This window comes from Notamacropus eugenii, chromosome 1 (assembly GCF_028372415.1).
Source record: "Notamacropus eugenii isolate mMacEug1 chromosome 1, mMacEug1.pri_v2, whole genome shotgun sequence".
Lineage (NCBI taxonomy): Eukaryota > Metazoa > Chordata > Mammalia > Diprotodontia > Macropodidae > Notamacropus > Notamacropus eugenii.
In genome coordinates this window covers 12,294,677-12,305,090 of record NC_092872.1, presented here as the reverse complement: position 1 = coordinate 12,305,090, position 10,414 = coordinate 12,294,677, and the positions used below count along the sequence as shown (strand labels likewise).

General features: G+C 43.2%; 1 protein-coding gene across 1 annotated transcript; it reads right to left on the bottom strand.

The window, feature by feature from the left end:
* On the bottom strand, positions 1 to 5,969 carry LOC140533650 (uncharacterized). Its single transcript, XM_072653667.1, has 4 exons — positions 5,738 to 5,969; positions 4,026 to 4,121; positions 2,560 to 2,643; positions 1 to 1,201 (listed from the first exon to the last, which is right to left on the bottom strand). The coding sequence occupies exons 1-4, from the start codon at positions 5,921 to 5,923 to the stop codon at positions 350 to 352; spliced, it is 1,218 nt and encodes a 405-aa protein (XP_072509768.1). The 5' UTR covers positions 5,924 to 5,969; the 3' UTR covers positions 1 to 349.
* Between the last annotated feature and the right edge of the window lie 4,445 nt (positions 5,970 to 10,414).

Sequence of the window (10,414 nt, the reverse complement as noted above, 5' to 3'; positions counted from 1 at the left end):
TCAGAAGGTTAGAGAGCATTGGAAGGATCACTGCTCTCCCCAAGCCTTTATTTGATGGCTGTCTGCTTGGGACACTGCATTAAAGGTTTGACAGTCCCTGCCCTTTGTCAGTCCACAGTCTAGTCTCTTCTTTGGATTCTTGGACGTCTCATTGCATTTGGTCCCTACTTATACATGGGATCTGTGGGTTCAAATCTTAGAATTCTTTGAAGAAGTGAGTTTAATGGGTGTGGGCTAAGGAAGGAACTCTAGGCAGGAGACAAAATCTAAATGGGGAGCTTAGCCAAAGAGGAACCTAGGTTAAAAGTCAAGCCCAGGAAAATCAGGGCCAGGTTGCGGTCAAGGGGAGTCAAGGTATGTCCAAGTCAGGCTGATCGGGGCTAGGCTGATTGGGGCCTGGAAGATTGGGACCAGGCAGATTGGGACCAGGCTGATTGGGGCCAGGCAGATTGGGGCCAGGCTGATTGGGGCCTGGAAGATTGGGACCAGGCAGATTGGGACCAGGCTGATTGGGGCCAGGCTGATTGGGGCCAGGTCGAGGACGGCGGAAGGGGGGGAAGGGCCGAGGACGTGGACGGGGGAAGGGCTGAGGACCGGGGAAGGGCTGAGGACGTGTGAAGCGCCGAGGACGGGAACGGGGGAAGGGTCGAGGAGGAAGGAAGGGTCCAGGAGGAGGGAAGGGTCCAGGAGGAGGGAAGGGTCCAGGAGGAGGGAAGGGGCCAGGAGGAAGGAAGGGGTCAGGAGGAGGGAAGGGTCCAGGAGGAGGGAAGGGGCCAGGAGGAGGGAAGGGTCCAGGAGGAAGGAAGGGTCCAGGAGGAGGGAAGGGTCCAGGAGGAGGGAAGGGTCCAGGAGGAAGGAAGGGGCCAGGAGGAGGGAAGGGGCCAGGAGGAGGGAAGGGGCCAGGAGGAAGGAAGGGGCCAGGAGGAGGGAAGGGGCCAGGAGGAGGGAAGGGTCCAACGGGCGGACCACCAGGGAAGGGGAAGCGCCTAGTAGGCTCTTCTAAAGGAAGACTTTGTCTGACTGGAAAGATATCTAATGGTTCCCTCTCTAGCTCACGTCGCCCCCTCCTTCGTCCTCCACTGGGAGGACCTCGAGGGCCGCGGGGGCCACGGGGACCACGGCCACCACCTCGACCACCGCGACCGCTGCGGAGATGGACCGGTGATGGATCAGCATCTGACACTTCCTGGGCTTGAGCCTCCTGTGGAAGAAAGAAGTACACAGTCAGTGGTTGTGTCTTCATGAGGGTGGGAGACCTCCCAGGTAGGCAAGTATGCAGGACTATTAGGATGTCTTGGAGACCTTGCTGGAATTCCTGAGGAGTATCAGTGTATGACTGGAGCTAGGCCTACTATCCCGAGTGTCCAGGGCTCTCCTTACTCATGGGCAGAACAAGTAAGCTACCTAGACCAAGGAGGTATAATTTCAGGAAGGCTTTCCCCCAAAGAATCCCCCCTTAAAAATTCCTCTGCTCTGAGAGGTCTTGGGATCCTTTCAGGGACACATTCTTCACTCTCCAGCAGGAGCTCAGGTTAGCAAGGCCAATGACCAGGAGAGGAAACCAAAAGCCCCAAATGAGCAGCTTGGAGACTGATGAAGGCTGCCCACAGACTCTTTTCTGAGAGTAGGGTTGTAATATGCTTTGAAATGCTTGTTGAATGAATGATAGGGTTAGGGGAAGGAGTGAGACTGTGGGACTTGCTGTCAAGGGAGAGGGGTCCTAGGAAGTAGTGAAAATGACCCTGAAAGAGTAGATTGGGGTATGTACTCCAAGTCCTTCAGGCAAAGTCTCAGCATGGTAGCCCATAGCCAGGAAGGACCTTAGGGACCACCTGAGGCAGAACCAACCTAGGACAGTCAAGAAGAGGGGAGGAGAGAGTTTCCAGTTGTCAGGAAGAAGCCCTCTGATCACCTAAGGATGAGGAGAAACCTTGAGTACCTTCAAGTGAACAATGAATTTCACTGACTGTTATATGCCAAGAAGGTCCAACATATAGCTTTCTTTCCAACCCAGAAAGGGACTTGATCACATGACAATGGATGGGAACTGGCAGAAGAATAAGAGAATAAGTTAGGGACTGGGTCTTTTGGTTAACTTGCCTGTCTTTTTTTGTCCTAGCCTTGCCTTGAGTGGGAAGGCCTGGCCTTAAGCTCAGGCAGAACAGGTGGACACTTATGAGATAGAATTTCCAAAGGTCCCATCAACTTACAGAATCTCTTCTCTTGTGCTCACCAAGGTCAGATGATTCTTCCCCATCCCCCACCCCTTCTTTTTTTTTTTTCTGTAGTGAAAATTCATTAGAGAGAATCTCAGCGTTGGAAGCTGATTCCTGGAATCTTTGACCCATTGCTTCTATTTCTAGACCCCTGAGGCCAAGGGCAAGGAGCTTGATCTCTTTGGTGCTTGGTAGGACTTGGTAGGGAGTAGTGGGAACATATCCTAGGAAGTTAGAGCTGCACACTCTTCCCCAAGACTCTTTGGTGACTGAAGGTGAAAGGGTAGAGGTCAGGACCACACTTTTCCTTTCTATCCCAAAGTATGTGGTTGTAAAAACTCACCTGTGCAACCACAGCGTCACAAGAGATTAGAACCACCGGGGAATGTTGCTCAGAGGAAATCTCTCCTGAGCAGTCTCTCACCAGCTATAAAGACAGAGCACAAAAAGGTGATACTTGAGGCATCAGTGGCTCTGTTCCCTCAGGAGTCAGATGCTCTTGACTTGTGCTGCCTGGCCTGCTTGGGAATATCCTTAGGCCAAATCACTGCTTGGGTTGTAAGATTTTTCCAGATGTGAAACCCAGGAAGACTTATCAGAAGTGCCTCAGACACTAATGAGCTGTGTGATCCTGGGTAAGTCACTTAGCCATTTAGCCTCAGGTCTCTTCATCTGAAAAATGGGAATAATGAGAGCATCTACCTTCCAGGGTTTCTGTAAGGATACGGTGATGTAATATTTTATAGCACTGTGTAAAGCTTAAAGCATCACAACCCTGGAACATAGATAGTACAGTATTAGCATCTCATTATACTTAGTAGGCGCCTAACAAATGTTGATTGATTGAGTGATTGAAGCAGAGTACCCCGTAATAATTTATTTAGCCATTATGTCCTGAGTTATTTTATTTATTATACGTAGTTATCATTTTACATTATATTCTGAGTTATTCTATTTAGGAGTTATATTCTGTTTTTCTCATCCTCTTGATCAGATCTTAACTCATGTGACTGATCTCTCCCTGCACAACAAGCTGAGCCAAAAACCAAATGTCACGCTTGTGCTGTAGTTGGGCACAAGAGGGCAGTATAGGAAATGTAGTCTTGGAGTCAGAAGACCCTGCAGAGTTCACACCCTATCTGTGATATTTATAAGTTATGTGACTTTGGGTAAGTTATTTCTCCTCTGTGGCCCTTAGTTTCCTCATCTGTAAAATGGAAAGAATTTTTTAATGGAGACAATCATGTTTGCGCCACCTTCCTCATAGGCTTGTTGGGAAGAAATTGCTAAATGATTGTGAATTATTGCTACTATAGTAATAGCCTGCTTGGTTTCTAACCATATGATGGACAATAACCATGGTCTTGATAGTAAACTGCCCTCTGGCCCTGAGTCCTGGCATTCTCATCAGTCAGATTACATTTTCATGAGTTTCTGTTGAGGTTATAAGAGCAAGAACCCTGAGATGGAAGGCAAGGCGGAGGTTTCCCTTGGTAAATTGCCTTCAAAATCAACTCACTTTAGAAAACAGGATGTGAAAAGACAGTGTGTATCAGATCCTGTCATGGGCAGCATATTGTTAGCAGCCTGACTGCCTGACAGCATTCTCTTCCCTTCCCAAAGCAGAAGGATTAGTAAAGTACCTTGTTATCTGCTCAAGCCTAGACAGATGTTTGGGCTTGAGGTTAGCAGCCTATTTGCAAGGCTGGGTAAAAAGTTGCTCCTGAATCCTTGAGTGTTGACATTGTTTTTATTTGTGGGCTGGGGGTAATATGGTGGGGTATCCCAGGCTGAGTAAGGAGTACTTACCCCACCTTCTTTGAATTCACACTGGTCAGGGTTCTGATTCTCTGACTTCAGGCACTTGGTTTCCTGGATGGTGAAACTCAGGATCTGTCTGTCACCCTGGGAAGGAAACAATTGAAGGAAGAGTGAAGGGCAGGGGTGAGAGGAGTGAGGATGATCCTGGGCAATGTGACATAGACAAAGTGTGTCTTTGAAGACTCCTCTAGGATGCAGATCTTTGACCTTTCGTTGTCTGTCTTTGAAGATGCCTGTAGGATGCAGATCTTTGCCCTTTTCTTGTCTGTCTTTGAAGACGCCCCTAGGATGCAGATTTTTGCCCTTTTTTTTGCCCTCCCCCCAGCTTCCAGGACCCAGTATTCTCCTATTGAGAGGTAGTGTGATACAAGAGATTTTAGAGTAAGAAGAGCTGGGTTTCAAATCCAGTTTTTCCACTTAATTTTTGTGTGTCGTTGCACCCACTGTTCAGGCTTCTCCCCTCCTCCATCAAAACCATTCATCCTCTAACAGTCCCCTGCTAGAAAAGATGAAAACCCTTCCATTCCTTCTCTCCAATGGGGCAACAGGTACAATTGAGGTAATATGTGACATAGGTGTGTTTCAGTAGGAACCCTCTGGGGACCCCATCTCCACTAAGAAGAATGATTCAAATGGAAATTGCAGATATCACAGGAAGTTGGCGGGGAACATTTGGGGGGCAGGGAATTTTGATATCCCATATGAGCAGCCATTTGCTCTGCCTCTGGGGAGGACCTGTTCCTGTGGGCAGTGGTAGTCCAGGAATACTCCATTTCCCCAGCATTAATTAGACTTATCTTGTTTTCCCAAGCTAGAATGAGCTCTTTACCTTGCACAGTAATCCTTGCTCTCTCTTTTGCACATACTCTGCACCTTGCCACCCGCCATTCCCTTTGAAAAGTAGATTCCTCACCCTTTTCCCCAGTCCTGTGACCTTAAATGAAATCATGTTTCTCCTCTCCTTGAAAACACAACTCCAAGAAATTCAGGGAAACATAAGGATAATTGTTTGATGAATAAAATGAGCAGGTCCAGGAGAACAGTATCCACAATGATAATAATTTTGAATGAAAATAGTCACAAAGTGAAGCATGATACAGTACAACAGTGATGGCCAATCCTGGCCTTGGAAAGGGCATGAGGAAATGCATTTCTCTCCTTTCGCTGCAGAGGTATGGACACAGAGTTCTGCATACAGTAGCAGACAGGGCTGCCAGCAATTGGTTTTGCTTAACTGTTAAGGTAAGGGTCACTGGGTGGAGAGGGATGAGGGAAATATTTTGGGGAATTAGTCTAATATAAAACCAAAGATGTCAACAAAGAAGCAACAACCACCATAGCTTAGGATTTGCCCCTCTCAGGAGGCTTTTCTAGGGAAGTCCAGAACTACCTTAATCTGCCTAAGGTTCTCAGCCGTGTGTGTGTGTGTGTGTGTGTGTGTGTGTGTGTGTGTGTGTGTGTGTGTGTGTGTGTGTGTGTGTGTGTGTGTGTGACTTGCAGCTGTTCCAATGACCGTAACTACTCCTAAGTGAACCTCCCTCAAAGACACCCAGAGGATGCTCAGTCATAGCTTAGGAATGAAGTTAAACCCTAGGGATGGACCTTAATCCTCCCCTCATGGAAACATGCACCTTTGCTTGGAGTCTATAACCTAAAGTTCTGTGCCTGGGAAGAGGGAGACAAACGGGGAGGGGACTCACCTGGTGAGGGAAAGGTTTGGCTTGAAGGAGCCCATAGATGAAATTATCGTTGGACTCTCTGTTGTAGGTAGCTAGTAACAGGGATAAAGCCTCTTGGTTGCTCAGTCTCTTTGTTCGATGAGCAGAAAGTGTTGCAATGGTCATGGCCACACATAGCAGCAGAAGGCTTCTCCCCAGGGTCCCCATCTTTTCTTGCCTTGGCTGGGGATCCACATCTATCCCTCCCTCCAAGATGTTCTTTTAAAGCCCCTGAAGAGTAGAGGGGGGCAGGCTAGATGTTTTAATCTGTGACTTCTTTCTCCATAACACATTGCCTAATCTCTTGGCCAAGAGGAAGGAGGTACGTTTTGCGAAAATCTCAGTGGCTCAAGCCCTCTCACCTTCATGGAGTCCCAGGGGCTGCTGAGAGGTTGAGAAAGGGGCAGAAAAGTTTATTTATCCTCTCTGGCTGGGAGCTGAGCAAAGACTTGAAATCTGAGGAGATAATGCTATGTTTCAGAGTCCCCAAGCAATGAAGTCTGCCATAGTTTTAGAATCTAAGGGTTATCCTAGAATCGGGAGGATCGCTGGGGATCCAACTTGTACGTGTGAATGTACTCGGTGGGATGTCACCTTGAAGGTCATTTTGAAGATCTCTGGCTTCTCTTCTTCTCACCAAGATGTTCAACAAACTGACTTTTCTCTCTCCACATAATTGGGGGGCAAGGGTCATATCATATGGACCAAAAGCATGGAGCTTGAAGTCAGGAAACGCTTGTGGGTTGTTTTCCTGGTTCTGCCACTGACTATCTGACATTCACTCCCATTCTCTGGGCACCTTTCCTGGTCAAATAGAGATAATACTCTACAGCATGGTACCCAATACTTTTTGTTCTTCGAACACCTTCCAAAAGCAACAACAATGTGTTGTGAACCTTCAGGGTAATTTAGTATACCAATAATGTTCTCTGAGATTTATCCATTAAGTGCTTCTAATAATTGCAATAATAACTTTTGCCCCTTAAAGCTCCAAATTAAAATTTATATTATACAAGTATACTTATAAAATTTGAAGTTTTGTTCGTTGATGTTTATGACAATTTTAAATATAAAGTTATAAAACTCTAATTATACAATAATTTTGAATATCTGAGAGGGATCATTCTGTAAGATTTTACAGTAATCCAGCAAAATCTCAAATGCTTCCTGTTTTTTGCAAGATTTCATACTGAATTTCTTTATCATGCAGCATTTGTCGAACATAAGTAGCAGTTTTAATGAAATGAATTACAGGTTGGAGGATATTTAACAGAATGTAGCAATGATATATACATTTACTTTTGATATTGGGCTTGTGCATTTGAACAGAGGCGGTTTGCACTGTTTGCTCTACCCCAGACAAATACAATTTTAAATTTGATGTCTGTATTTTGATTGCCAGCAAGAATAAAATGAAAATGCTTACTCTTATCAATTGTTCATCCTTCATTTTTTAAGGAAGACCAGTGACATGAAGAGGGGGATGTCTTGACTTACAGATGAATTGGATTTGAGTGAGGTAGAGCTGCACAAAATCACTCTCACAAGTCAGGACCCCAAAATATACGGTAGAAAATGGTAGGGGAATTTTACAAACTCTCTTGATGGACATTCATTTTTCATTTTTAAGTAAGAAAAGTTAAGTCTGTCATTTTTGAATGTCCACAATCCTTCGATATGTCAATTATGTTTTCTCTTTTCATCCTTTGTCAATTCATCAACCAGAGATATAAAAGACATATGAAATAGTTTTACGAATACAATTTAGTTTATTGGAAATTTTAAGAAAATATTCATTGAAAGTCAGTTCTAAGGTTTTCAGATGATCATTTACATCTTTCTTCACAGTTGGATGCAAATATAGTTCATTTTCTAATAAGAAATTATGAAAAATCTCCAATAAATTTTGGAACGTTCCAGGACTATTCTCAGTTTTGCAGTGCCAAATTTTAGTTTCCTAACCATACTTTATGCTTTGCCTTGAACAGCCAATATGTTTTCATTTGTACCTGGTAATGATGTGTTGAGTCTTAATTTTTGAAAAGATGTCTGCTAAACATAATAATCTTAGCAGCCACATCATATCATTTGCACATTCACTTAGGTGAAAAGGTCAGGGAAGAAGACAGTGAACTCTTCTCTTAATAGTAATAGTTGCCGCAGGAAAGCCACTAAAGGAAGCATGCTTGTTGCCCATCTTTCTGCATAAAATAGTAAGTAATCAAGAGTAAGGCCTTTGTTTTGAAAAAAATGAACTCTTTTGACAGTATCACATGATGTGCCTTTAAATTGTTGTGGCATGGTTGTGATGCCCAAAGTCGTACGTGTGTGCTGTGGTGTGTCCATGCTGTATCAATACAATTATTGCAAATGTGTTTTTCCCTAAGCAACTTTGTTAAAAACTGACAGACATTAGGACCCTTTCCTGAAGATAAATATTGACGTTGCCAATGTACTTGAACTCTGGAAGATATAGTTACCTAATTAAATAATGAAACTGAACAGTTTTTATGCTATAAAATATTTATATTTTATTGTTTAATTAAAATTTTGTTGTTTAACTGAATGTTTTACTAGGAACCTGGTGGCACAGTGGATAGGGTGTTGGGACTGGAATCAGGAAAACTTGAGTTCAAATACTTCCTAGCTATGTGATCCTGACCATTTGCTCACTGAACCCTTGTTTGTCTCAGTTTCCTCAACTGTAAAATGGGGATAATAATAGTACCTACCTCATTGGGTTGTTGTGAAGATCAAAGGAAATCACATTTGTAAAAATGTTCAGCACAGTGCCCAGCACACAGAAGATGCTATGCAAAAGCTTGTTCCCTTTCCTCCCTTTCCCCCTCTTCCCTTCTCTACTGGCTAATTCAATCACTGTGTTAAATTAAAAGTGTACCTAAAGTTAAATTGCATAGATTGCTTTAGTTTTTTTAAACAATGTTTATGAATAAGCTAACCTTTGTAAAAAAAAAATAATCTCTCCAGAAGTGAATTTCTTCTCTTCTACCACAGCCACACTGGCTACTCTCAAAGAATGTTTTTCTACTCATTGAATGACCAGTGTTGGCAACCAGTTTATTTGAAAACATGCCAGATAGGAGAATAGTAACACAAGGGCAGGATAAGTCTAAATGGAAAATAGTCCTAATACTTTAATGAGAGGCAACGTAAGGTTTGCTTTTATGGAACATTTGTGATGGTCCATGATGATTTTAAGATAACTTATAATGCACGTCAGGCGGCTAGGTGGTGCTGGTCTTGCAGTTAGAAAGACTCTTGTTCCTGGATTCAAATCTGGCCTCAGACACTTACTAGCTGTGTGATCCTGGGCAAGTCACTTAACCCTTTTTGCCTCAGTTTCTTCATCTGTAAAAGAAGCTGGAGAAGGAAATGAAAAATCGCTCCAGTATCTTTGCCTACGAAACCCAAATGGGGTCATGAAAAGTCAGACACAATTGAACAGCAGAAATGTAGTGTTCCTTGAGCATGGTTTTTAGGTAGCCTGACGTTACAAGAATGAAAACATTCATAACATCTTGATAACGTATTGCCCAGCTGATGACGTATAATTACAGGAGAACCACAAAGGAGCATGGAGGCGCTACTCTAGTGTGGTATAAAAACCACAAATCATCAAACACTAATCATCCATTGGGAATCTGCTTTCTACTAGATCCTTTGTTCCCTTTTCCTAACTTTCCCCTCTTTCCTTGCCTCCTGTGTTAAATAAAAAATGTACCTGAAGTAAAGTTACATGTATCACAGTTTGGAAACAATTTGATAACACATTTCACTTAATTAGGAGTGGTCAGAGTTTGCTGTAACTGTTGCAAGAACACTGAAATTATTGCGAGCATGTAGGTTTTGAAATGCTGAAGAAACAGACCTATAGTGTTTCAAATATGCACATACTTGTCAAAGAGGGAAAATATATTTGTAACATAACAGTGCAGTTATTTACCATTAAAGAATTTTGAGCACAAACTTCTAGACTACCTTTGCAAGATCCTAAATGGAAACCACTGGTCTAAGAGATGACTTCAGAGTAGTCATTCCCTAAAAGCTTGCTAATTGATGAGTTGAGAAAACTCATTCACATTTTAATAGGACTCTAAGAGTTACACGGTACTTTCCTTACAATAATTCTGGGAGGTTAGTAGAAATTTATATAAAATTTTATCTTATTTAATCCTCACACATCTGGTATCATTATCTCCATTTTTCATATGAGGAAATTGCATCTCAGAGAGTTTAAGTGATTTAGGATCCTAAGATGGGCTCACAGATTTAGATGGAAGAGACATCAGAAATCAGCGAGTCTAATCTCATTCTACACGAAAGGAAATTGACAGTGGTTAAGTGACTTCTTCACGTGGTTAAATAAAATCATCTTTTCTCCAAATCCATCCCTCTTCCAAACCTCCCTGTTTCTGTTGAAGGCACCTGCACACTTCCTGTCTCCTAGGTTCACAGCCTCAGCAATGTTATTATTGATATTATTGGAGATACATTGGATTGGTATCTTTTGTTTCTATGTACCCTATGATTCCCTTTGAATCTCCCCCAGAGGGTCACTACTTATAATAATTTAGAAGTGTGTGTGTGAGGAGCTCATCAGAAGTAAGCAAGGTATCAAAATTCTGATGTTTCATGCAA

What these genes read in the sequence shown, in the direction of transcription:
- LOC140533650 (XM_072653667.1), bottom strand. Translation starts at nt 5,923, where the DNA reads ATGGGGACCCTGGGGAGAAGCCTTCTGCTGCTATGTGTGGCCATGACC. An exon ending in CCAAACCTTTCCCTCACCAG is followed by an intron (nt 4,122 to 5,737) that starts GTGAGTCCCCTC and finishes TTTCCTTCCCAG; the next exon opens with GGTGACAGACAGATCCTGAG. An exon ending in GTGAATTCAAAGAAGGTGGG is followed by an intron (nt 2,644 to 4,025) that starts GTAAGTACTCCT and finishes CTGTCTTTATAG; the next exon opens with CTGGTGAGAGACTGCTCAGG.